Source organism: Culex pipiens, chromosome 2 (assembly GCF_016801865.2).
Source record: "Culex pipiens pallens isolate TS chromosome 2, TS_CPP_V2, whole genome shotgun sequence".
NCBI lineage: Eukaryota > Metazoa > Arthropoda > Insecta > Diptera > Culicidae > Culex > Culex pipiens.
Window position 1 is genome coordinate 28470692 of NC_068938.1, and position 27889 is coordinate 28498580.

Genomic DNA, 27889 nt, shown 5'->3' on the forward strand with positions numbered 1-27889 from the left:
TGGGCACCCTGGCAAGAACACATTAAAATCATATGTGGAATGGCACGTCTCCCGCGAGCCTAGTTTGTAAATATACGCGATGGACTCTGGTCTGGTCCTCTATAAGACACGATCTGCTACAAGAGTCGGGCAAACTGATGCTGCCCCTGGCCTGGCGAACGAGTTTTTTGCTTTGCGAGAGGGCTGCGGTGTTCTGGGTGGTAGAATTTTTGCACACAAATTGAACAATTCACTGGGTACCTGTTCTTCTTCCAAAATTGCTGCCTTTTCTAAGAACAAAGTGTTCAAATCCCATGGTACGATTTTGAAAAACGTACCATGGCATTTGAACACTTTGTTCGTGGTTCCAATTTTCATGAACGCTTGTTCACGATTTTGGGAACTCTTTTATCTCCGAGTACAAAAAAAAAGGCCGGAGAAAGAATCCACGGGATGGATTGGATATCCGTGAATGCCTTGGGTATCTAAATCCAAAGATCCCGAGCAGACGGAAATAACTTTGGAATAACAATTTTTTGATTTTTGAAAATACTAGGCCCATAACATTTTATGTTATTTATAACATGATTTGTTATTCGTCGTTATGATTTTTTGTTATTGGATTGTTATTTTAAAAACAGACTAATAACATTTTGAGTAATTCTTCGAACAAATCTTTGTCATTATTTTTTGTTATTTTAACAACTAATCCGATCAACCCTATAACAGTTGGAGGTATTCTTCCATAACTAATAATGTTATTCCAAAGTTGTTTTGGCTTTCAACCAATATCAGACCAATAACAAATTTTGTTATGATAACATAAACTGTTATTGAACTCTTATGCAAAAATAGATTTTGCAAGAATATTCCATAACACTTTTTGTTATTTTAACAGTGTTTGTTATTAAAATGGTATGACTTTTGTTATTACCGTCTGCCCGAGATACCATAAACCGGGGTGAAATTAGTAACCACAATTAATTTGATAGGCTTTTTGTTTTGTTTCAAATTGGGTCAATTAGACTTAATTCTGGTTTATTTAATACTCGAAAAGTGTCATGTTTTGTAAATGAAAGTAAGAGTGAATTTGAAAATCTTATAGCTATTTTTCACACAACGAGCATATAAAATATTCGGGTCTGATTTGAACAGGACTCGAAAATATTATAAAACTTATGAGCTATTCCAACAGAACAATTTGTATAGTAAATGTTTTTATCTATGAATCGTATTTCAAAAATGGTTTAAATTGCGCATTAATGAAAACTTTTCATTTAAAAGTCTATTTTTTATAAATTTCAAGCAAAACTTATTTATTTAATTGAAAATTAATTAGGCTTTTGCAAATTTTATGCAAAGTTTATGTCTTGGTTAAAGTCGAGAAAATCGAGACTTTTCATGTCACTGAAACGGCCTACTTTTCTCTACCAAAAATAGCAGAATCGAAAAATAATACTTTTCAGTGCTTGTATCGAAAAGAAATACTTTTCAATATTGTTTTGCTTTGAACGCTGAATTGGCATAGTTTGTTTTTATTCAAATGGTGTTTTTTCAGAACAGCAAGAGATAATATATGCAACTTATTTCTTGTTTTCTTAACAATCTAATTAAAATCCTAACTTATAGTTGTTTATACAAAAAGTATCAAAAAGAAGATATTTTTAGCACGAGTTTGACGTAAATTTATCCAACGAGGTTCACCGAGTTCGATAAATACGACGAGTGCTGAAATCGTTCAATAGATTGATAGAAGGTCGAATGGACAAAAGGTCGAATTCCAAAAGGTCGAATGCCAAAAGGTCGAATGCAAAAAAGATCGAATGCCAAAATGTCGAAAGACATCAGGTCGAATTGACAAAAGGTCGAAAGTGAACAAAAGGTCGAATGAACAAAAGGTCAAATGTAAAACAATGAAACAAATAATAATGAGTATAAACTCCTAAAATATTCTTAAAACAAATATTTGCTTGAAAACAAATCCAATGTTATTGTGTAAGATTATCTATGCTTAAAGCAATGTTTTTTTTTTTTCAAGTAAACAGAATAACTTTCAATTAATTTTTTTTAAAGTTTTCCATTCTCTAAAAACATATTAGTTTTTGTTATAATATTACATATTATTTTATTATTTATTGTGACATATCTTATTCTTTATTCTGTCGTAATGTTTTGTGAATTTTTCCAATCTTTTACATATTAGCGATTCTTTTTAAGATGCTTCTTTTAAAATATTATGTATGTTTTTATTTGATTAAAAAAATGGTTGGAATATTTAAGTTACTTTTTCATTATTTCTATTATAAACAGTTCCGAAAAATGAAAAAAATCTTGCTTCTTAAATATTGTTGGAAATTTTCTTATTTTCATCAGATTAGATTTTTAGAAAAAAAAATACTTCAAAATATAGCTGTATATACACAAATTTCGATCGTTATCATATATATTTTTAAAAAAGCCTACTTTTTTTTATTTTTTTTATAATTAGGCTGTTGCAAATATTTTTTAAAGTTTATGTACCTCGACACCTCTAGAGAGGGGGGGGGGGGGCAAAAAAATATAAATATTTAAATTACAAGCCTGTTGAGACCATTTGGATGAAAAAGTGTTTTATGAAGCATTTTACACAAGTCCAGCTGTTTTTCAATCATTACTTTTCAAAATATGTATGCATGGACGGATTTATTTTTTTAAGGGAGTTGAAACATGTTAAATAGGACATGTCAAATTGGTTTCAGTTGACTAAACTTCAATTTCCATAAAAATACTTAAATTTTTTAAATCAAAATTTTTTGCACCCTTATTTTTTGTGCCAACTTTGAAGGTGGAGGAGGGATATAAACTTTGAAAAATATTTGCGACAGCCTTATTGATTATTTGGCAAACAAATCTATTTGTTTATTACATGTTATGGATTAAGGCCTCACTGGAAAATAGGGGCAAGGCCAACATAAAAAATATAAAAAAAGATTATCGTTGAGTTAATTTCTCTTGCAGGACCATTCCTAATTAGATAGTTATTATTTCAGTCTACTGCTTTAGATCAGGTAGATTAAGGAAAATCATAATGTCTCATCTGAGCAATAAAACAAAAAAAAAATGTTTATGACTGCTTTTGTTCACACCAAACACTAAAAAGGATTCGTTTTGTCTCTTAATTTTATTATCTTGAAACACGTAGAGGGTAGTGGATTGCACAGGTACCTTAACGTCTACTGTAATGTATTATTGAAAATGCAATTCCATACGAAAACAGCACGGTACAAAAAATTGCCCAGATTGGGCTCAGATTGGTTTAGGCTTTCCTTGGCTGACATAATTTAAAATTAACCCGTTTTCTGATGGATCATCGGGTAATTTTTCTGGGCTCTCTTACACACACGTTGAACTTTTTATATATTTAAAAAATAGAGCTACTGAAAAAACGGTATCAAGGTCGCATTAAAATTTAGTTTAATTTTCTGACATAGTCAGTGCTACTGTCACTGTATCATTGAGGAAAAAATAGCAAAAATTATTGAAAAAATAAATTTTAAATTAAAATACTTTTCCAATTGTTTCACAAAACCTCCACCATCCGGCACACCGTGCAGCACCATCGCACAGCAGGAACTTAAACAGAATGCTCCAAAGAGCGAGGGCGCGCAAACCTCGCCGGGACGACGGAGTTTAGTTCAGTCCAGTGCAGCACAGCCGTCTCAAAACAAGCTCAAGAGCCAATCAACCAGCCAGCAATCGTTTCGCTGCTGGTATCGTTGGAGTCTTGAACAACGGTTCTTCGCCCCAGGATCATCATCCTCTCTCGCGGGAGAAGTCTCTCTCTCTCTCTCGGTGACCAGCTGATGATCTGAAGAATTTGGGAGTTGGCTCGGGCAGAGATTTGCAAGTCAGCTTCTGCAGAACTGCCGCTGGAAAGTTACCGGCTTGAGGCCTGAAGTTGGTGTGTGCAGACTCTCGCGATAGTCATCAGTGCATAATTCGGTCGTGATCACTTAGTGAAATTGTTACAGTTAGCAACTCTGCGCCACGTAGTTGCACCAAATATGCTAGTTTTAGTTTAAGCCTTGTTCTGCAACGCTTTTTAAGAATGTGATACAAAGTCTGTAGTGTAATTTGTGGTATGTTTCTCATTACTTTATTTTAGTGAATGAAAGTCTATAGAGTGCAAAAAGTTACGCAACAAAAGCTCAGCTATGACAGTAGCGAATCAATAGTGTGAAAACCAATTATTGGAAGAAATTACAAAAAAGTACAAAGCAACGATCACAATCACTCAAAACCTCCTCAAACAAACAAAAATCCTCAACATAAAACCAACTGTTTCTCCCAAATGTTCAACGTGAATCGTCGGTTTCATGAAATTGTACAATCGAACCTATCCTGAATCGTCCCAACAACCAACCAACAACTTCACCACCAACGTCGTCCGGCCGGGCAGAAGCGCTCCGGAAGATCTGTCCCCACTCGCGCTGTAAGATCGGTACCCACTGCGGTGGCTCGCTGGAGATGAAAGTCAAGGCGACCGGCAAGCGGATTTTGCGACGCCGGAAAAGCAGCAAGAAAAGCCTGGAGCATTTCCCCACGCCAAAGTGAGTTTGATTTTTTATTTTGATTTGCCCTGATTTAGCGTGTAAATATGCGGTGATTTCTTCTTCTCGTCATCGTGAGCGGCTGTAGGGTGAAGAGATGTATGTTGGTCAACCTATTTGAAATTATTCAAACAGTATTTTCTAAATAATAAACCAAAGTACACTGTTCTACCCTAGAAGCTGCTGCCAAATGAGCCGTTAAATGCAATTAGCATTAGCCGAGAGTGCTAAACATTCTTGTAATGAAGCATATACGATTAGTGTAGAATGCACGGGAGATTGTAAATAAGATGCACGGTTGATTTATACTGGGGGATTTATGATATTACACTTGGCGATTTATTGAATCGATTTTGTGTTCAAGGTGAAACAAGAGCTAATGGATTGATTACATCAGATGATTAAAATCATAAATTTTATTTTTATTATTGTTCAATTTCTGCTTTTTAATTACCAGTTTGGTTGAAAATCTGGCATTGAATTTATTTCAATTTTAAATGAAGTCACCATTTTTTAGTTTTAGGCCAGCACAAATTTTACTCAAAGTTTTTGTCACTCTAGAGGTAGAGGTAGAGTGACAAAAACTTTGAGTAAAATTTGTGCTGGCCTAAAACTAACATAATGGTGACCTCATTTAAAATTGTAATAAATTCAATGCCAGATTTTCAACCAAACTGGTAAACGTGGTTCCCCGAAGAAAAAACTTGTCTTAACTAATGATTCAAAATTGCTTCTTTTGAGGTCGGGGATTTAAGTACAAATTTTCATCCAAATTAGAAAATGATTATTTAAATATTTCGAAATAATTTGCAAAAATCTGGATTTTAGTTTTAATTGAAAAATTGTAGAAGTGTTCAATCAAAACTTTAGGTTTCAATAATGACTTGATTTGTTTTTTCATTAATTTTTTGGAAAAAAATGGAATGAGGTACAGACAAAAATTTGAAAACAAATTTATGCTGACCGTTATGATTTTAAAATCATTGATGCATTCATTTGGCATTGTTCGAATTAATTGAAAAAAAAAATGATTTTTTGAGATTATTGAGATAAAGATCGGAATCAGAACAGGGGTCTAAACCAAATCCCCAAAACCATACCAGCTGTTCCTTACTAACCTCATAACTAGGCTTAGTGATTTTTCACGCAAATTTCGAGGGACTTGAAAAATGTTAAAACATTTCTGAAAATCCTATGTTTACATCACACAAACTACTTTTTATGCTTCATTATACATTATTCTTCAATAAACTAGAAAAATCTTCACTAAATTTGAATGCGACACAAAAACAAATTCTCCTAAATTTAAAAAAATATCCTTCTGAAACGACTCTATATATATTTTGAAACAAAATGTAAGGCACGCCTATTTTCATTTAGTGAACTGCTCTTTCAATATTTAACTAAGACGGCAAACACGTTTTCGCAAATTTGCTTCAAAGCAAGATTTAACAATCTTGTGCAGTCAAAATGAGTGAAATAAATAGAATTTTCTGCGACATTTAGTCTATTAAACATATTTTTCACGGGTTTTAGCACACTTTTCAAAAACGAAATTAAAAATCAATTTAGAAATATAATTTAGTTTTTAACAAAATCGAAATTTTTATTCTAAATGCGTAAAGAAAACAAAAGAAGTAATAATTTTTAACTTTCACGGGAATCATCCACCCAAATAAAAAAATATCGTTAAAGTTAAACAGGTTAAAAAAATTGATATGTTTTTAAAATGTGATTCCAAAGATAAAAAATACTATTCATTTTAGTTTGAAAAAAACATTTTTTTAGTTTCTTTCAAAACTATACCTTTCAAATTAAATAGCAGCAAAAATTGTAATACAACGAATAAAAATATTACTACATTTAGTCAGTTTCTTAAAAACCAAACAATCTGAACATTTCTTTAATTGGTTCATATATATTCAAGCTATTTAATTAAAAACAAATAAAATTTTATTAAATAGTCTTTTTGGGTGAAATATTTAATCATTTGTTATTTAAAAAAAATGATTTGAGAAAATTGATTTCGAATTTCACGCCAGTTACGAAATCGTCAAAAATCAATAACACTATATTAGTAATTAAACCAGGGTATTCACTCGCTTAATTCTACAGTAGTTCATAAAATTAATTTTAATCCTTTCTGAGTTTGATAAATTATTTTAAGAAAAATTGTTAAATTTTCACACAAACATAAAATTTCACGGGATTTCGCGAGAAAAGCCAAATTTCGCGGATTTCACGCGGTCCGCGAAATCATGAAATTTCACAAACCCTACTCATGTCTCATAGTATCTCGATTGTATGTCAACGTTAGAAAAACAGATTTGGGTCATTCTCTGCCAACCCCTCTTCGTTTTGCGTGATACTTTGTCCTAAGGGGTAATTTTTGTCCCCGATCACAAATTTGCCTTCCATTTTTCGATATCTCGTGACGGAGGGGCGGTACGACCACTTCTATTTAACAACATTCTAAAAAGACGGGTTTTTCAATAATTTGCAGCCTGAAATGGTGATGGTTTGGAAATTTGGGGTCAAAATCGCCAAAAACGAAAAAAAAAAAACAAAATAACTCCTAAAATTATGCCATTTTTTGTTACTCAACTGTAAATTTGGCACAAATTTCCATGAGAAAATTTATTGTGCTTTTCGGATCTGCAATCATTTTTTTTTTTCATTTCGAACTGTATTTTTATTTAAAAAATATCGTTTTTGTGGCTTTAGCAGGGTTATTTTTTAGAGTGTAACAAAACTATAGGGCAGACAATTGTACAAAAATGATGTACAAATGTATGTATGAGTTTTCGCGATTTTACGAAAAAAAAATGAGGTTTATCAAATTTAAAAAGGAATTTGTTGTTTTAAACAACTTTTCCAATTTTCCGATGAATCACTGCAGTCTCTTTATGCAAATGCTCCAAGTTGTAGGCGGGAATCGCTCCCACCTTATCTTAGCGTGACATTTGCAACCGTGACTCACCCCCGCCCAGGTCTTTGGAGCTCCATATCGGAAGTTGAAACGTGCCGCATGCTCAACCGGCGATGACACCCCGGGTCGGTCCAAGTTTTTCCTGGTTGTAAAAAAAACACGATAACCAGACACAATGCTGCTTTTGAGATCGTTGAGAGTACGCGACGGTCAACGAATTGGTCAAGCGAACAACGGGAATGCAGTTTTCACCTGGTATGCGACGAGGTCACGAAGTGTGTTTGCATTGTTCTGCTCCTATGGTCAATTGACGCAAGACCGGCAGGTATGCAAATGTCCAAGTGGGACTACTCTCGGGTGTCCGCGGAATTCTTGGCCGGTTGGTGAGTAAGCGGATCGCTTAGCTCCACCATTGTAATGGCAAATTTAATTAAAATAATTAATCAAACTCTCGTTAAGAGTGCAGCGTAGGGTTGTCTGCATGTTCAATATCTGGAAGGTCACGCCAAGCTGACTTAATTTCCTCAATCCAATCGTGAGACATCCCTAGCGGTTGGACCAGTTCTTGACCAGATTGTAGCGGATCGCACTAAACTGTTTGGGTTCCTCAATCGCCGTCGATTGTGTATGCCTGACACAAATTTACACAGGTATTACAATAAACTGTTCCACACGCTGACTGCCGGGTCTTGATATCGGATGACTAAAGCGGAGAATGATCAATTGCCAATATGATTATCTAATTTATGCAAAAATTAACGACTAGAAATGCACACAAGTGCTGACTTGCGACGGCAGGTCTGTGTTGATCCAGTGATTTATACAGGCCAGATCCAGTCTGGCCGGCTTGTAACAGGTACGCTAATAAAAGGTACAGCCAGAAATTTGCATGTTCTGGAATTACAAAGAGTGGAGTGTAGGTCGGCCAAGTCGGTCTTCCCTGAGTTGATGGATGCACGCCACGCTACGGAGCGCGACTTCAACAAGGAAGCTTGCTTTTCCCTTTTTCAGGGACTCGCGGCACGTTTCTCATAGACAAAGGTGATTCATTCAAGTCGGGTGCAGTTTACAAGATTACGAGTAATGGGTTTTCTATCAGGATGGCACACGAAGGTCTCGAAGGAGCTGGCATGAAGTGGATTTGGGCACGCGATTCTGGAGTAACAAGTTGGTTTTGTTTGGTTGTTTGAAGGGGCAAACTGTTGAAGAAAGTTTCCCACGTGGTTCAATTGCGGTTTATTTAGATTGCACTCATGTTTTCGAGAAGCTTGACTGTTAGCAAATCTCCACGAGTTGTAGTTATTGGCATGGAATTCTGAATCACACCAGTCGTATTTCAATCCCAACTTGAATGTCCAGAAATGTCCACGAAACTCCGCGTGCAATGACGGTGCCATAAACATTCACGATTTAGCATTGCCAACTTTTTCCTGATGCATGCAAATCATCGCCGTCGACCGTGACACTGATTCCGGTGCGCATGAAGGGAACCGGTAGCCAAATGTGGCCACATCAGGCCCACTAATAACCGCTCATAAATATTCGCGCTCGAGAACAAAACAGTGAAGAATAAATGATGAGCATGCTGGCTGGCGTGTAATTCATACGCAAAACCTACGATCTATTAGAAACTGACCATTTTCTGCAAAAGCCATCCCCCGCGCAGCAGGGAGTCCACACTAATTGACGATTGCCTCCGCGTGGCGACCCCAAGGAGATCGCGTGGACGTGCGTAGGCAAAAAAAAAGGTGCCCTCCGTTGAAGACGTCGCCGATTAAGTGATTACGGGCCATTTCTCAGCGATTAATGCTGTTTTTCTGCATTCCAAGCGCGCGTGCTTGAGGACACCCTGGTGCAAAGTGTGTCAATTGCTCGCCACTAGATGTCAGGGTGTGGGGCTCCTTTTGCATAAACTACTGTTGACTACACTCAAGGATCTCTTCACTGGAGAAGACACGCCAAGATTGACAAATCTTGATTGAATATCTTCTGAGAACCCGTGAATTGAAATTTATCTCACTCTAAACAAATATTATTTTGATTAACGGCCACTTGATGGGAAGATATGATCGGTCGCGGAACTTCACAGGCAACTCTGAGACAAAGTCACAATTAAAACTAATTTATCGCGCCATAAACCTGTCACGCGGAGTGACACTAATGGCGTACTTTTCACTAGTCTATAGTCATAGTTCTGCTCTGGACGTCTTGGAAGATCTGAGCGAAGAATATACTCCGCGCGAGGCAGCTCCGATCAAATTCAATCAATTAGCCGGGTGATATGAGGCATCGTCATCGATGGCAACAAATTCCCTGGCGAAGATCGTCGTCAACGTCGTCGAGTCGAGTCAATGGCATTGCATGTTTTTCAATTAACATACACCACACACAGTTCATAACTTTATCGGGCCAATTGATATGGGTTGTGGGCCTCGGCCAAGATATGGTGGTCGACGATCAATTGGTTTATATGTCTCAATTTGCTTTCGCTGATCAAAGCGAGGACAACCGAATTGTTTACATTCTTGATCCCGCTTTCTTGCGGCTTGTTCAGAGATACATAGAGGTGCAATATGTACCACATTTCAAATCGACACTGCTGTTAAGATATTTGACCCTTTCTTTGGTGTGAAACTCTTTTCAAAAGTTTGTGTCGGTCACTAAATCTCCCTGTGTAGAACGGGAAACAGGTCAACTGAGTACACTTTTGGACTCGACCTTCACCGATTTGGACCAAACTTGTAGGGAACGTTCATCTAACGATAGTTATCAGAAATCCCAAGTTTGGAGCTGTTTGGAACACCCCTCTATTTTTGGCACCGCCCTCTTTTTGACGACTTTCTATAAAATTTTTTTTCTTATATAACTTTGCAACTATTTGAGCGAAAGACTTTCTACATATTGCACTTTATAGAAAATTGTCCAAGGAATTCGATAAAAACATAACCTTCAATGCCTCCTGATATTATATTTTAATGTTTTAAGTTTAAAAATTCACTTTTAACCAATTCCTTATATTTTTATTTTTTTTTTTACCTAATCACCATTGTGTTCCCCGAACAATTTTACATAATAATCAATGTAAACCTCAAACTAAAATGAACTATTGCTGAGAAACAACGATTTTCCTGAAAAAAAGTTCGATTTTGCCCAGCGTTCAATCGAAATAAGTTTCCCACATTAAAAGCCGAATTATGCGGGATTCCACCCTTTTTGTTGAAAAGTACACCATGTACTTCCGAGTGCTGCGCAAATTCAAACTTTTTTCAGTACAATCGCTGTTTCTCGCCAATAGTTCATTTTAGTTTGAGGTTTACATTGATTATTATGTAAAATTGTCCGGGGAACACAATGGTGATAAAATGACAAAAATAAAAATATAAAGAATTGGTCGAAGGTGAATTTTTAATCTTAAAATGTTAAAATAAAACAAAAAAAAGTTTGACATTATTTTTTAATGCAAAATTGAATTTGCAATTGAAAAGTACTTTACAGATTTTTTGATAAAGGGCTCCGTTTTCAAGATATAGCCACCAAAAGTTTGTTTTAGCAAAATATTTGCAGTTTTTCAATTTTTAAAAATAATGACCATGAATGACCATTTCCAAAAATATTTTTTTGAAAAGTTCAGCAAATTTGCTATAAAATTGTCTAAGAAACATTGAAGATTGGACCTCGAGTTGCTGAGATAGAGCCACTTTAAGAAAAAGAAATACGAAAATTGAAGTTTTCTAAATCTCACCAAAGCAACCCCATTATTTTCTAATGACGATATTTCAGCAACTAATGGTCCGATTTTTAATGTTAAAACATGAAAGTCGTGAAACATTCGTGAAATTTTCCGATCTTTTCGAAAAAAATATTTTGAAAATTTTGAAATTAAGACTAGCATTTTAAATGGGCGTAATAATCAATGTTTGGCCCTTTTAAAATGTTAGTCTTGATTTAAAAAATTTCAAAATATTTTTTTCGAAAAGATCGGGAAACTTCACGAATGTTTCATGTATCAACATTGAAAATCGGACAATTAGTTGCTGAGATATCGTCATTAGAAAATGGCGGAATGTTTTGGTGAGTTTTAGAAAACTTCAATTTTCGTGTTTCTTTTTCTTAAAGCGGCTCTATCTCAGCAACCCGAGGTCCAATCTTCAATGTCTCTTAGACAATTTCATAGCAAATTTTCTGAACTTTTCAAAAAAATTTTTTTGGACATGGTCACAAATGGTCACTATTTTTCAAAATTGAAAAACTGCAAATATTTTGCTAAAATCAAACTTTCGGTGGCTATATCTAGAAAACGGAGCCCTTTATCAAAAAATCTGTTAAGCACTTTTCGATTGCAAATTCAATTATGCATTAAAAAATAATGTCAAACTTGTTTTTTCATGAAACTTCGATTTTTGCCTTCCTCACGGAGGTAAGGCTATAATCCTGCTCGAAAAATGAACTTTTGAAAAACAGCTCGTAGACCTATATTCATGTATACCTATCGACTCAGAATCGAAAACTGAACAAATGTCTGTGTGTGTGTGTGTGTGTGTGTGTGTGTGTGTGTGTGTGTGTGTATGTGTGTGCGTATTCCCCTTGGTGCTCAAAATTCTTGCCAAGTTTTCTCGGCACTGGCTGATTTGAGTCAAACAAGTTGCATTCGATTTGTTTTGGTGCCCCATACTGCACTATTGAATTGTTTGAAGATCCGATAAGTAGTTCAAAAGTTACTTACAAAAAAGTGTCAGAGTTGCGAATCAGGTGCTGGAATTTTGATGCCGGATCTCACTTATCTATATGAAAACTATGTCCGGATCCATCATCCGACCCATCGTTGGTTAGGTAATCAAAAGACCTTTCCATTGAGTCCAAAACATTGAAGATCTGGCAACCCTGTCTCGAGATATGACCACTTAAATGATATTTATGTACTTTTTTGAAGCCGGATCTCACTTAAATGTATGTAAACTATGTCCGGATCCATCATCCGACCCATCGTTAGTTAGGTTATCAAAAGACCTTTCCAATGAGTCCAAAACATAGAAGATCTGGCAACCCTGTCTCAAGTTATGACCACTTATGTGATATTTATGTAGTTTTTTGAAGCCGGATCTCACTTAAATGCATGTAAACTATGTCCGGATCCATCATCCGACCCATCGTTGGTTAGGTAATCAAAAGACATTTCCAATGAGTCCAAAACATTGAAGATCTGGCAACCCTGTCTCGAGATAAGACCACTTAAGTGATATTTATGTACTTTTTTAAAGCCGGATCTCACTTAAATGTATGCAAACTATGTCCGGATCCATCATTCAACCCATCGTTAGTTAGGTAACCAAAATACCTTTCCAATGAGTCCAAAACATTGAAGATCTGGCAACCCTGTCTCGAGATATGACCACTTAAATGATATTTATGTACTTTTTTGAAGCCGGATCTCACTTAAATGCATGTAAACTGTGTCCGGATCCATCATCCGACTCATCGTTGGTTAGGTAATCAAAAGACCATTCCAATGAGTCCAAAACATTGAAGATCTGGCAACCCTGTCTCGAGATATGACCACTTAAGTGATATTTATGTACTTTTTTGAAGCCGGATCTCACTTAAATGTATGTAAACTATGTCCGGATCCATCATCCGACCCATCGTTAGTTAGGTTATCAAAAGACCTTTCCAATGAGTCCAAAACATTGAAGATCTGGCAACCCTGTCTCGAGGTAAGACCACTTAAGTGATATTGATGTACTTTTTTAAAGGCGGATCTCACTTAAATGTATGTAAACTATGTCCGGATCCATCATCCGACCCATCGTTAGTTAGGTTATCAAAAGACCTTTCCAATGAGTCCAAAACATTGAAGATCTGGCAACCTTGTCTCAAGTTATGACAATTTAAGTGATATTTATGTACTTTTTTTTTAAGCCGGATCTCACTTAAATGCATGTAAACTGTGTCCGGATCCATCATCCGACTCATCGTTGGTTAGGTAATCAAAAGACCATTCCAATGAGTCCAAAACATTGCAGATCTGGCAACCTTGTCTCAAGTTATGACAATTTAAGTGATATTTATGTACTTTTTTGAAGCCGGATCTCACTTAAATGCATGTAAACTGTATCCGGATCCATCATCCGACTCATCGTTGGTTAGGAAAGCAAAAGACCATTCCAATGAGTCCAAAATATTGAAGATCTGGCAACCCTGTCTCGAGATATGACCACTTAAGTGATATTGATGTACTTTTTTGAAGCCGGATCTCACTTAAATGTATGTAAACTATGTCCGGATCCATCATCCGACCCATCGTTAGTTAGGTTATCAAAAGACCTTTCCAATGAGTCCAAAACATTGAAGATCTGGCAACCTTGTCTCAAGTTATGACAATTTAAGTGATATTTATGTACTTTTTTTTAAGCCGGATCTCACTTAAATGCATGTAAACTGTATCCGGATCCATCATCCGACTCATCGTTGGTTAGGTTATCAAAAGACCATTCCAATGAGTCCAAAACATTGTCCCTGTCTCGAGATAAAGTGAGGAAGGCGCCAACCACATAGGTGGATTAAGTTAGTTTTTTTTTCCAAAAATCACTATTTTTTCAAATATTCATAACTCGGCGGCAGATTGTTTGACCATGTTTCTCTATGGCTCAAAAGTTGCGGATTTTTGTCCCCTAAAACATATCAAAAAATCTCGAAAATCAAAAAATATGTATTTTAGGAAATTGAGTTTTAGTGAAAAAAAATGTTGATTAAAAAATCTGCTATTTTTTTTCCGTGTACCTATTTTTTCTCAAAAGTCCTCAATAATACCTACAACTTTGCCCAAGACACCAAATTGATCAGAAAATTCAGTCAAAAGTTACAGCAGTTTGATTATTTACGTACCATTTTTGAATGGACAGCTGCCATAATTGTATGGAGACTTGTATGGGTGAACCAATGACACAAAATAGCTTATTTGGTCATAGGGAAGGCCCCCACAAAATTTGAGCCAAATCAAAAAATATAAATAAAATCCATTTCCGGTTTTGGTAGAGAATTGCTCAACTGCTGCATATCTCTAGAATAAAATTGCTGAAAATTTCGACTCCAACTAATACGCCGAATTCTATTGCTCAAGAATTGTAGACTACATGGCTGCAAAGTCAGAGTTCGATTCGGTTCTAGGGTTTTCTGAGAAGTAGGAATAACCCCAATTCCGGACTCTTAAAAATATTAAAAATATCTGACTCCGACTGCATCCGTAACTGGCAAAAATTGCTGTTAAAAACAAGCCAATTCGGTTCCGGCAACGACTACAACTCTATCTTCGGCATATAAGGATACGGTGAATCCGACTCTAACTCCGAGTCATCGAAAAGCTGCGACTGTTCTGTGTTCGAGATCCACAACTTCCCACTAAACCATCCACGTATCGTCGCCGTCGTGCTAACTTGTCGTACGTGCATTTTGGGCCAAATTAAGTTAAGAACGCCATTTTGTGCAGCTCACAATGCCTCACCTTTTGACCTTCACAGATCCCCAAAATTCGATTTCAATCCTGAGATATTCAACGAAATCCGAAAAAAAATCCTTGCATTTTTGTCACTTCACATACGAAAGTAGGTTCAATCTTGTCGTGCTATATTGTCACTCCCTGAAAATTGATGTAAGTGCGACAACTGGCCAAAGGGATTGCAGGTCAGAACGCGTTTGACGCACGTACAAGTTAGGCTACCGTAAACATTTGTAATTATAACTCGGGACTCCAGCTTCAACCAAACTTCGGGACAATGCACATAATGGTTAGCCAAACAAAACGTGTTTGTTATTGTTTACATTGCGTGCTCTCGTTTCTATTTATTCAAGGACAAACATTAACACGCGTTTTCTCGGAACGTCGAAATGGCGGGTGCGACAAGATAGCACGACGACGTCGAATATTAAACAATGAGCCACAACCCGCTCAGCCTAATCGTCACAGTCTCGCCACACCAGAACTTCCGAGAAACCGCACGCCGAACTTCGACCCGATGGGAAACTGATACTTGGCGCTTGGTTGGCGGTTCACTCCTCCCTCGTGGTTGCGCGGTTGATTCGTCGCAAACATTTGGGCGGTAGGCAATTTAGAAATCACCCAAGCCACTTGAGCAGCTTTGCTCAGCGAGACATCACCGATCGTCGCAGAAACAACACGCGGCTGACCTTACGGTTTAAATGAATAAAGCTCAATTTATGTAGCACTCGTTTGTTAATCTTAGACGATTGTTTTTATTTTTGAGCTCTCGCTGCTGGTAGGACTAAGGTTAGTTGCGGAGACGTTGTTTTTTATGTGGGTCAGCGTGCGTTGTTGTGCGTTGATCAATGGAATTTCTGGTGAGATGGGACAAACACATATTTCTACGGCAATTGATCTTTGGGTGAACTATGTGAAGCCATTACGATTGGTGTTGGAATGAATTGTATGGTTACAAAATTAATTTAGGCTGCCATTAAACCACTTTTTATGGTTTCATCAAATACCTATAAATTTCAATTTATGAGCAAATCTACCTCCATAAAAGATTCCGAGAAGTTCTGCGCAATACGCATGAAACTTTGTAGCAGTGCTGTCTTCCAGCGGAGTGATGTTCCATTAATTCATAAAACTTTGTCTGACAAGCACTTTCCCTCCGTTTTAATTTACAGCCACGTGTGCCCCCAACCAGGCAGTGTCAATCCAGAAGGTTGACACCAATCTACAACCTTGAAAAAGTTGACCCACATTCTTTCCGTGTACCTCCCTAACCATTGCATGCTGACATGCGGAGTGTTGCCCGTTTGGGTCCACAATTCAAATACGATTCCAAGAACCCCTGGTTATTATTATGAAAGCGCAGACGTTTCTTCCTTCCGCTATCCGCGAGATATCGATCAAACATCAACTTTGAACTCCCGGCCGGCCGGACATGCTTGGGAGAGGTGGGAGATATCGGTAGCAGACGTCATGTAGGTACACAGAGTCTGTAATTCTAGCCTTTCCGTTTCCGGTGTTTGTTGTGCCGGGGAGCAGGTTATGCGCTAAACGAGTTTCAGCCAATTAGTGTGTAATTGCTGGATTAAAACTGTTTCGAAGTGTGCACCCAAATGGAAGAGTGTTGTCAATCTGTACAATCAGTACAACACTTTACTGTGTACTTACTAAAGAGAATTTTTCAGATAGTGTCATGGAAATAAACCCAGTTTTTGTTTTCCGCATCCCAATAAGATTTCCAAGAACGACTTAAATTGGATATCAAGCAAATCTCCTGAAGGATATTCATTTCATTCGATTCCTCGAAAGCTTCATCAAGCGCTTCCTTCGAATACACATTCGCAAAACTCTCACATACACGTGTGTGCTACGCTAAATGTTTGTCAATTTCCAAGCTCCCAACAGGGGGTGAACGCTCGAACAGCGAGATGGAATTCAAACTCACCGGACCAGAACCTAGAGTATGTACAGAAATCGGCACGTGCCATTCTGGTGCTGGAGACATCCCTCTGCCGCTTTGGCTGTCATCTTTCTTTATTGGAAGCTCCATGAGCTAAAAACGTGTGTCAGCCATTTCTACTGTGAATTCACGAGAATTTTGGACTGGGGAAATACCCCGAGCATTCCAGCCTCCAAACGACTCAATACTAAAATCAAAAGAAAGATATCAAACATTTCCACGTGACCTTCACCGGCGCAGGGGGGCACCGACATGGGAACGTTGAAAAGTCACACCGGAGGTCACCCAGAGATCACACGTACCCCCTATGGCGAATGAAAATCTTGCTTTCAGGTGCCTTTTTTACCATGGAAGAAGATATTTAGCCGGAAAAGAGGGCCACTTTTTTTCTCTCTGCAGGTTAGTCCTCATGAATTTTTCAAACAAACTCGTACACCCACTCTCACACCCACTTTATGCGGCCAATTTCCGCCGACCCAGAATGCTCACTTTCGCGGGAAAAGGTCGATTTTGGATGACCTTCTCAATCGACTAGACGGGCAATTTAATTCGAGGCGATAGGGGGAGATACCTGAATTTTGGTTGGTTTGAAAAACGTTTACATGGTAATAATGAGATAAACTGATTCCAAGCCAATATCGTTAACCGGAAATTTCTCTCTTACTCTAACATCTAAGGTTTGCTCTACCAGTGAAATGGCCTAATTAAACCGCTTCAGTAGTGCTATCAATTCAGTGAATCGATAGTGAATAACACTTTGATCTTTTGAATGCATCTTTGAAGTGGTTGCTATTTTTAGCGACCATCGGTTACTAACCCTGATCTGCTCAAGGTGACAATAATTTTAAATAAATTTCCAACCCTGCTTTGAAATAACTTTAATAGCCATTAAAAAAACAATTTTAACATTTTTATTCATTTTAGACGAAAATCAGGTTACATTTATTAAAATATTTTCAGATAATTTTAACGAATACAAACTCCTTTGCTACAATTGCTAAAAAAAAGTAAAACCTGTCTCACGAACAGAAAGATCAGGTATCAAATCTCAGTCGGTATTTGCATGAAACTAACACATTTCATTCTGTAAACGTTTAAAATTAAAAAATACCAAAATATTTCCTTGCGTTTTGTTTTATTTTTAGGCTGTTTTTTAAGTCTTGCTAAAATCAGATAAATCATCCGTTGCAAAATACAGATTCTCACACAATTCTAATTTAATTAAAATTTCTGATCAGCAAAGTTGTGGGAGTGGATAAGAAGAATTCGATATCAATTTGTCTATTTATGGTGTTACTTTTAACACAGTCAACAATATTTAAAAAGTTTTAAAAAGTTATAAGTAATAATCATTTTTATTAAAATTTTGAACACAAAAAAATCTAAAATAACACTGTTCAACAAATACCATCTAAAAATATATGCTTGGATATGTAACAGAGTACAAAATATATAATAGAAAACATTTGAGTTATGTTACAATTCTTTCAAACATCAGATAGAAAATTGAAAAAGAGTGCTTCTTTTTGAAGTAAGTTTTCTTAAAAATTACGGGCGGTATAACCCGTTCCATTTTTGAACATTCGAAAAAATAAGTGTTTTTCAATGATTTGCAGCCTGACCTGGTGATGGTTTAGAAATTTGATATCTAAAGAATGGGTTTATGATCGTCTGATCTATTGAAGACCATGGAAAAAGGTCTATGTTACCCCAATTGCCCTCCAATCGTTTTTTTTTATTAACCCTCTACACTCTTACCCCGTCTTCAAACGGGCTTCGATCTAAAAAAAATCGCCAAAAATCCATTTTCAATCAATTTTTGAACTTTAAATTTTTTATTTTTTTTTGAAAATTTATGGGTTGAAAGTTTACCTTGTTTTATGTGACTTTGCCAATGTTTAAAATAAAATCATTTTTTAAGGGGTCAACTTGGGTGTGTTTTTTACAAAAATTTCCTATATTTTCAGTAAAAAGAAGTATGCAGTAATTTTTGTTTGTGTCCCAGACTATGTCTCTACGCATTTTTTACAATTTAAATAATGATGGTGCCATTCTAAAGCAGAAAATGTGAAAAACAGCAAAAAAAATAATTAAAAAGCGACTGAAAAAACGTGAAAAAAATAGATAGGCATAATGTAATTATATTAGATGGTAGAATAGGCCAAATATTACCAAAAAACAAACATAAACTTAACAAAATAAATGCAAATTAAAATACTAAAAATAAAACAAGAAACGCATAAAACAAGAGAAGTAAAGTTTTTCGTAGAACAAAAGTTGCTCAAAATTACCTCCTAAACACGGGAAAAAGAAAAAAAATTCGAAAAAAAAAATTTGGGCAGTACAGGGTTAACCTAGAGAGCCTGAAGCTTATTAGAGAACGGCCATCCATTTGACAGTTCTCGTGCTTCGATTGGTACTTTTGGTTTGGGATGGCCGTTCTCTAATAACCTCTAGGCTCTCTAGGTTAACCCGGTCTAAAATAGGTTGCAAATTTTTTGATCCAAGATAAACGAAATAGTATACTTTTTACGACCACTTTCGTAATCAAATTCATGGATAACCAGCGTATTTATCGATTTTTGAAAACTTTGACCTATGGGAGAGGCCAAAATTACAAAAAAAAAAATAATTGCCTTACTGGGTTTTTGGTGTTTTGTTATAAAGGTCCAATAAACATTTTTATTGCTTTTTGGGTGTTCTTGAACCGGTATTTAAAAATACCCAAAAAGCAAAAGAATAATATGTTTTGTTTATTAGACCTTTATAAATTATCAGAAATCTGAATCTCCAAACTTTCTTAGACGAATCTTTCGGGTATTTTCTGACTTTTCAAAACAACAGAATTGGTAGCTATTTTGCGTCATGTCACCGCGGAAACTTTAAGAATTCTTCTTTCGGCCAATATTTAAATTAACACCTAAAGGTTAAATTCCACTATTAGGATCATTCTGCATCTGCCGTAATCTTCCACTGAAACAGAGCACCTTCCAGAAAGTGGTGGCTTTCCGGCTGAAAGCACCCTCCATTCAAGTACGTTTACCTTCCTGATTAGCAGGTCCCATTCAGGTCTTTATGTGCCATTGTTGAGCCTTTTACTGCTGATTCATTCACGGGGTTCGTCTGCCGACCAACGTGTTAATTAGTCGTGCTAATCATGTCCAATTTGCTTTTTGGAGATTACGGAAAAATCCCAACGCGCCCGCGGCTATTTCTGGAACTCATCAAATGTGCAAATTTTGCGCTCACCGCGCGCGGTTGTTGACCAAAAGTCGGTTACGTGAAGGTCGTGCCGTCACCTACAGCAACGCATGCGATCGGCCGTGGTTTGCAAATACTTTCTACAATCACAGGTCCCGCACGTGACAGGCATCCGTAATTGGCAAGTGTTTTCTCTTTTTGGGTAACATCTCATTGGAGTCAGCGTCTCTCTTGTTTATGTCCAGTAAAAATGACCATGATTTAGTGTGAAATTGAACCCAGTTGACTCAATTTGGGGACGAGCAGCAGCCTCGTCTTTGTTTTTTTAACGGGCTCGTGATTCGATTTTCGTCAATCCGTCGAGTCATTGTTGCCAGATTGTCGGAATTGACGGCCAAGATGGCGGCTGTAATGGCCGAGGTCTGGGCGGCACTTGCTTCACAGGCAAATCAAGAGTAGGAGATTTATTGCGACAGCCCTCTAATCCTGGAGTACGAAATCACCGACATCAGGTCGACCCGAGGTCACGACCAGGCTGAGGGTGAGTCCTCGTGCCGAATGCGGGTGCCACCACCCTTGCGTAGTTACGGTTCAATTGAAATTTATGTCTTTCACTCATCAAAACCACATTCAGGCCGACGTAACGACCCGCGATGGACGATGAAACCGGTGTTGATCTTGGCCACATGCAAAATGGGTCACACGTCGTCGTCCCTCAAGCCATGTCCCTCCATAGTTTCATCTATTAGACCATTAGCGAACCGGAGCAATGAGGGCGATAATGATGGGAACACGTCTTGGAAGCACATCTTGTAAAATGATCCAATTGCGCAGATCATCGCGGGGCGAGCGGCTTGTTCGAAGTCAATTTAGAGAGCTCGGAATCAATTGGCGCGGAGGAATCCTGTTTGGAGGCAGCAACGCGGAATCTACTTTCTTGGCGCGCGGCTAATGGAGATTACTTGCTGCTAGTCGGACACCTGTCTGCCGCACAGGGAGGACGCACACAGCGTATTGATCGGTGGACAACCAGTTCTAACGGAGCATCCACCTGGTTAGTTCTGTGTTGGTGGTGTTCGGACGTGGTATAAATTGTATAAAATATCGATTTATTTTGAATGCGTATTGTGCAATTAATTGGATTGTAAGGATTTCAATTGCAATTACAGGCAGCTTTTGCATTTGAACTAAATGTTATGAGTTCTGCCATAAACCAAGTACAAAAGCATTTGAATATCTCAAATATAATTGAGAGTAATTCTTGCTACCATTGATTTAAATAGAAAATTTTTAACAAGGACATATTTTTTTCCTAAAAATCGTTCACCTTTTTTATAATTTAGGCCAAAGACATATTTTTCCCCGTTTTTGCGAAAATCAATGATAAACGTCATTTTTTAGACCACCCTATTTCGGATCTGAGCACACTAATCGTCAAACAAAAAAAAATATGGGTCTTATTATTTTGGCCAAGGAACTCCGATGCCACATATGAGCCAAATTGTACACAGCAAAAAATTGTGTAAATTTGGATGGTGTAATTTTAGAAGCTTGAATATTACCTCTTTTATAATGTAATTTTACCTCAATTTAGACTGAAAAAGTGACATTACATCAGAATAGTGGTAAAATTACACATTTTCAGAGGCAAAATTACACATTTTTTCTGAAATGAAAGATGATGTACCCCTTCCCAGATGTAATATAACCATGATTTTTTCCTGTGTAGCACTTTTGTTTGGATACTTACTGTTTGACATGGAATCGCTGAACTTTTGAGTTGTTCTAATTAAAAAATAATCCATTTTATATTCAAATTTAAATCACAAACTAACTTAATCCACCTATGTGGTTGAAGCCTTCCTCACTTATTACCAACAATTGCTGATATGATGGAATTGTACAAAAATTTCATCTATTTTTAAGATCCAGAATAAAAAAGTACATAAATATCACTTAAGTGGCCATACCTCGAGACAGGGTTGCCAGATCATCAATGTTTTAAACTTGTTGGAAAGGTCTTTTGATAACCTAACCAACGATGGGTTGAATGGTGGATCCGGACATAGTTTACATACATTTAAGTGAGATCCGGCTTCAAAAAAGTTCATAAATGTCACTTAAGTGGCCATATCTCGAGACAGGGTTGCCAGATCTTCAATGTTTTGGACTCGTTGGAAAGGTCTTTTGATAACCTAACCAACAATGGGTCGGATGGTGGATCCGGACATGGTTTACATACATTTAAGTGAGATCCGGCTTCCAAAAAGTACATAAATATCACTTAAGTGGCCATACCTCGAGACAGGGTTGCCAGATCTTCAATGTTTTGGACTCGTTGGAAAGGTCTTTTGATAACCTAACCAACGATGGGTTGAATGGTGGATCCGGACATAGTTTACATACATTTAAGTGAGATCCGGCTTCAAAAAAGTACATAAATGTCACTTAAGTGGCCATATCTCGAGACAGGGTTGCCAGATCTTCAATGTTTTGGACTCGTTGGAAAGGTCTTTTGATAACCTAACCAACGATAGGTAGGATGGTGGATCCGGACATGTTTTACATACATTTAAGTGAGATCCGGCTTCCAAAAAGTACATAAATATCACTTAAGTGGCCATACCTCGAGACAGGGTTGCCAGATCATCAATGTTTTGAACTCGTTGGAAAGGTCTTTTGATAACCTAACCAACGATGGGTTGAATGGTGGATCCGGACATAGTTTACATACATTTAAGTGAGATCCGGCTTCAAAAAAGTTCATAAATGTCACTTAAGTGGCCATATCTCGAGACAGGGTTGCCAGATCTTCAATGTTTTGGACTCGTTGGAAAGGTCTTTTGATAACCTAACCAACGATGGGTCGGATGGTGGATCCGGACATAGTTTTCATACATTTAAGTGAGATCCGGCTTTCAAAAAGTACATAAATATCACTTAAGTGGCCATACCTCGAGACAGGGTTGCCAGATCTTTAATGTTTTGAACTCGTTGGAAAGGTCTTTTGATAACCTAACCAACGATGGGTCGGATGGTGGATCCGGACATAGTTTACATACATTTAAGTGAGATCCGGCTTCCAAAAAGTACATCAATATCACTTAAGTGGGCATATCTCGAGACAGGGTTGCCAGATCATCAATGTTTTGGACTCGTTGGAAAGGTCTTTTGATAACCTAACCAACGATGGGTCGGATGATGGACCCGGACATGGTTTACATACATTTAAGTGAGATCCGGATATATGTGAAAACACATTTTTATACATAACTTTTGAACTACTTATCGAAACTTCAATCTGTATAAAACTCGATCTATGGGACCCTAAACCAAGTCGAATGCAACAGGTTCGGGTCAAATCGGTTCAGCCAGTGCCGAGAAACATGAGCTAGTTTGTTGGTCACATACATACATACACACACACATACACACACACATACACACACACATACACACACACATACACACAGACATTTGTTCAGTTTTCGATTCTGAGTCGATATGTATACATGAAGGTGGGTCTACGACGTTTTTATACAAAGTTCATTTTTAGAGCAGGATTATAGCCTTACCTCAGTGAGGAAGGCAAAACTTTAAATTCTCAAACCGGATTTCATCTTTTTCATATTTTTGAAAACAAATAGGAAACTTGTGTATCCATGTTTGTCCATTTCCTGATTTTTTTTCTAGTGGTTGAGAAAATTAATAATTGATTGCTGAGATAGATGTGTAGAACATCCATGAAAAATATAATTGATAAAAGTTATATTTCTAAGTTTTTTCAACGATAGCTCGGTAATTAATGGTTAAATTTGAATTCAAGAAAATGTGAAATTTGTCCATCTCTCAAATAATGTTTTTAACTTCAAAATCTAACTTTTTGAAGCGGACATGAATTTAAAATTATGAAAATATGTAGGTCATCGATGTAACAAAATGTTATCAATTTTTAAATGAAAAATAGGACAATTTGGAAAACAGTTGAAAAACTTCACATTTCTCAATTTAAAATTTAAATTGTAGACATTTTTGCAGCTTCCTGAACGAATATTTTCGGACATTGACAAACATGAACCCTATTTCAAAAAATCTGAAATATAGTTATATCACAAAATTTTGATAGCAAGTTGAATTTTGCCTTTAAAATAGATTTTTTTAAATAAACTTTTCATTCCTAAATTCATAATTTTGTAGACACAATTGCTGTCCATACATCTCAGTGCATCAAAAGTTGCTTTTTGCAATTCCGTCGTGAAACTACTTACTTTTCCTGTCATTTTTGAACGACGAAATAGCCTACTTTTCTGTACCAAAAATAACAGAATCGAATAGCAACACTTTTCAAAATAAATGCTGAAAAGTTCTACTTTTCAGCACTCAAATAGGTGCTGAAAAGTTCAACTTTTCAGCACTTGTTTCGAAAAGTAACACTTTTCAACATTTTTTTGATTTAAACGATTTATTGACAAAATACATGAAAATTTGACATAAAATTCCACTCAGTGTGTGTTTTTTGGAATTGCAAAAAAAATGTTGTATGGAACTCGTTGCAAAACTTGATTTTTTCAGCACTCTTCGTATTTATCCAACTCGGTGAACCTCGTTGGATAAATGTACGACTCATGCTGAAAAAATTCTCTTGCAACTTGTTGCATAAACTTCTATTTCAGGCCTTATTTTATGGATATTTTTTTGTGAATTTCGGGTTTTATGCAAAAAAAAATCATGGAAAATTTAATAATTGTTCTGAGACTCAAACTACTTTTTTCTGCATTGTCCTCATCATTACCAGCAACTTTGTTAAAGACACCAAATTGATCAGAAAATCTCTTCCCGAGCTACAGCTAGTATTAACAGCTGCCAAAATTGTATGAAGTCTTGCTGTTTGGCAGGATACCCGAACAATAAAGATGAACCATGCTCTATCCCAGATTTCAATTTTTTGTGCTATAATCAATTTTTGAAGAAAATGGACGTGCCAATCACATTAGTTTTTTTATTAAGGTCATGTATTTTAAAGCTTAGTATTTTAATAGTTTAGAGTTTAAAAACAAAGGGAAAAAAAATAATCAGTTTAATTCCATGTTTTTTGAACAAAATCCTCACTCATCCGTCACTGGTGAATTTTTGCTTGCCAGATTTACCAGAATTTTTATTAACACTTGGCCAGATATTTTAAATTTTGACCTGGCATTTGCATGGACGCACCAATAATGCAAATGCATTCTGTGGTCAGAGGAAAGGTCATTAAAAAGTTTCAACAAAAAAAACATTTGAGATCTATTTCTAGTTTTCGTAAAAATTTGCTCAATATAAAAAAAAAATATTTTGATCGAAATCAGCGAAAAACCTTTAAAAGTTTAAACTTTTTTTCAGGATTCTAGACTTTTTCCGCAATTCATGCCATTTCTCCTCTCAACACAACAGTAACAGAAATGACCTTGACAGCGAATATTTCGAATGACCCAACCGTTCGCCAAAAACATTCCATGAACGTACGTCACGAGCGCTGGAGAGCCAAAAAACATAAAACACAGATCCAACAAAAAAAAACTAGATGGAAAGACATTCTCCACTACGCAGCAGAAACGAGAAGAAAAATGAGCAACAACCAACCACCCACAACAGACCGCCTACTTCACGCACACTAATTTCACTTTCATTCACGTCCCATAAAGCCAAATGAATAAAAACATAAACCCTTGGGATGGCAGGAGAGGAGAAGGCCGTAACTTTTTTGCAGGCCGGCCGCCCGACCGACCGGTCCGTGCCGTATCGTACCGGGCCAGATCTTTCCTTGCTGGGGTGGAAATGTATCACACGGAGCAAAAGGGGGGTTCATTCAACTGTGCTTGGGCAACTTTTTCCATAACTGCCGACTTCCCCATTGGGCCAGTGGGAATTGGGAGGTTTAAAAATAGCATTGGACGGAAATTCAAAAAAATATTATTTTTAAATTTTTTAAAATTATTTTGAAAAAAGGTACCCCTACAATTTTTTTTTAATTTGACTTTTTCAAATAAAACCCTCAAAAAGACGCACCGTTTCATTCAGCGATCGATTCTGTTGCCACCCCATTCACCGGCGGCCCGACCAAAGTGAGAGGGAGAGACCATTAATTGGCAGCTTTGTGTATGTTCTCCAGCAGAGGTAAAAGCTGTTGCCGCGCTGCTGAAAGTGCAAACTCTCTGATTCAGCAGCCATTCGGGCCGATAAGCGCCCGAATGTAGACCGGACTGTTCTGGGGTGACCGTCGCCGCAAAGTCGTTGAAAATCATGGAGAGTGGCTTTTGAGCGAGTTGATAAGCGACAAAACCCCAAGCCAACTAGTCCACGGCTCAGGCATGATTTGCTGACTCTTGCTGGGATGGAGGCTAGGGTGGTTCATGACACGGACATTTTTGGTGTTAGTTTTAAAAATAAATGTTTTGCTTTGTGCTGAGATTTTTTATTTTTGAAATATCTCATGATTCTGTCATATTTTTTTATAATGTGAAAGCGAAACACGATTAAAATTATCAAGCTCATGATCTTTTTTTCATATATTTTATCAACTCGGAAAATTGTGGAAGGAGGAATGAAAAATTCTAACATAAATCAAAGCCTTGGAACTTACTGACAACCAAAACCAATAATGCTAGTCAATGAGAACGAAACAATGAAATAATTCTTGTATTATTTGTTTCAATAAAAACATAAGTTTCAGCGAGGTAATATATATCCGGGTAAAAGATACCAGCAGATCTTTATATTTTAATTTCTAACAATAGAATAAGTTCGATTTAACTTTTTTTTTTGTATTTTCGAATGCATATGGGTAATTCTCTACCAACTCACACGAAATCGGGAAACGTTGCCCCGAACCCTCTTCGATTTGCGTGAAACTTTGTCCTAAGGGGTAACTTTTGTCCCTGATCACGAATTCGAGGTACGTTTTTTTATATCTCGTGACGGAGGGGCGGTACGACCCCTTCCATTTTTGAACATGCGAAAAAAGAGGTGTTTTTCAATAATTTGCAACCTGAAACGGTGATGAGGTAGAAATTTGGTGTCAAAGGGACTTTGATGCAAAATTAGACGACCGATTTGATGGCGTACTCAGAATTCCGAAAAAACGTATTTTTCATCGAAAAAAAACCCTATTTTTTTTAAAAAAATTCTCCCATTTTCCGTTACTGGACTGTAACATTTTTGGAACATGTCATTTTATGGTAAATTTCATGCACTTTTCGAATCTACATTGACCCAGAAGGGTCATTTTTTCATTTAGAGCAAAAATTTTCATTTTTTAAATTTCGTGTTTTTTCTAACTTTGCAGGGTTAATTTTTAGAGTGTAACAATGTTCTACAAAGTTATAGAGCAGACAATTACAAAAAAAAATGATATACAGACATAAGGGGTTTGCTTATAAACATCACGAGTTATCGCGATTTTACGAAAAAAAAGTTCAAAAATGGAAGGGGTCGTACCGCCCCTCCGTCACGAGATATCAAAAAACGTACCTCGGATTCGTGATCAGGGACAAAAGTTACCCCTTAGGACAAACATTCACGCAAATCGAAGAGGGGTCGGGGCAACTGCTGTGTGAGTTGGCGGAGAATTACCCATATTTATTTTCAGATTGTTATTTGTTCTGACAAAACAAAGCGTTAAAAATTTAATTGTCAGAAAAAAATATTTGCTTTTATATCCCAAAAAAAAAAAATATAAACAATTATTAATGACATTGTTTATATTA

The 27889-nt window shown here is 36.8% G+C and overlaps 1 protein-coding gene across 5 annotated transcripts in view; it reads left to right on the plus strand.

Moving 5' to 3' along the window:
- LOC120415578 (P protein) overlaps positions 1–27889 on the plus strand; it is a 143251-nt gene that overhangs the window by 62229 nt on the left and 53133 nt on the right. For 2 of the 5 annotated variants that reach the window (XM_052709099.1, XM_052709100.1), the window contains exon 2: positions 4124–4568. The exons of 1 other annotated variant lie outside the window; for it this stretch is intronic. In XM_052709099.1, coding sequence (XP_052565059.1) covers positions 4486–4568 — 83 coding nt within the window. In that variant the 5' untranslated portion in view covers positions 4124–4485. The remainder of the gene's footprint in view (positions 1–4123; positions 4569–27889) is intronic. 2 more of the 5 variants (XM_039577163.1, XM_039577162.2) reach the window with 1 other exon arrangement.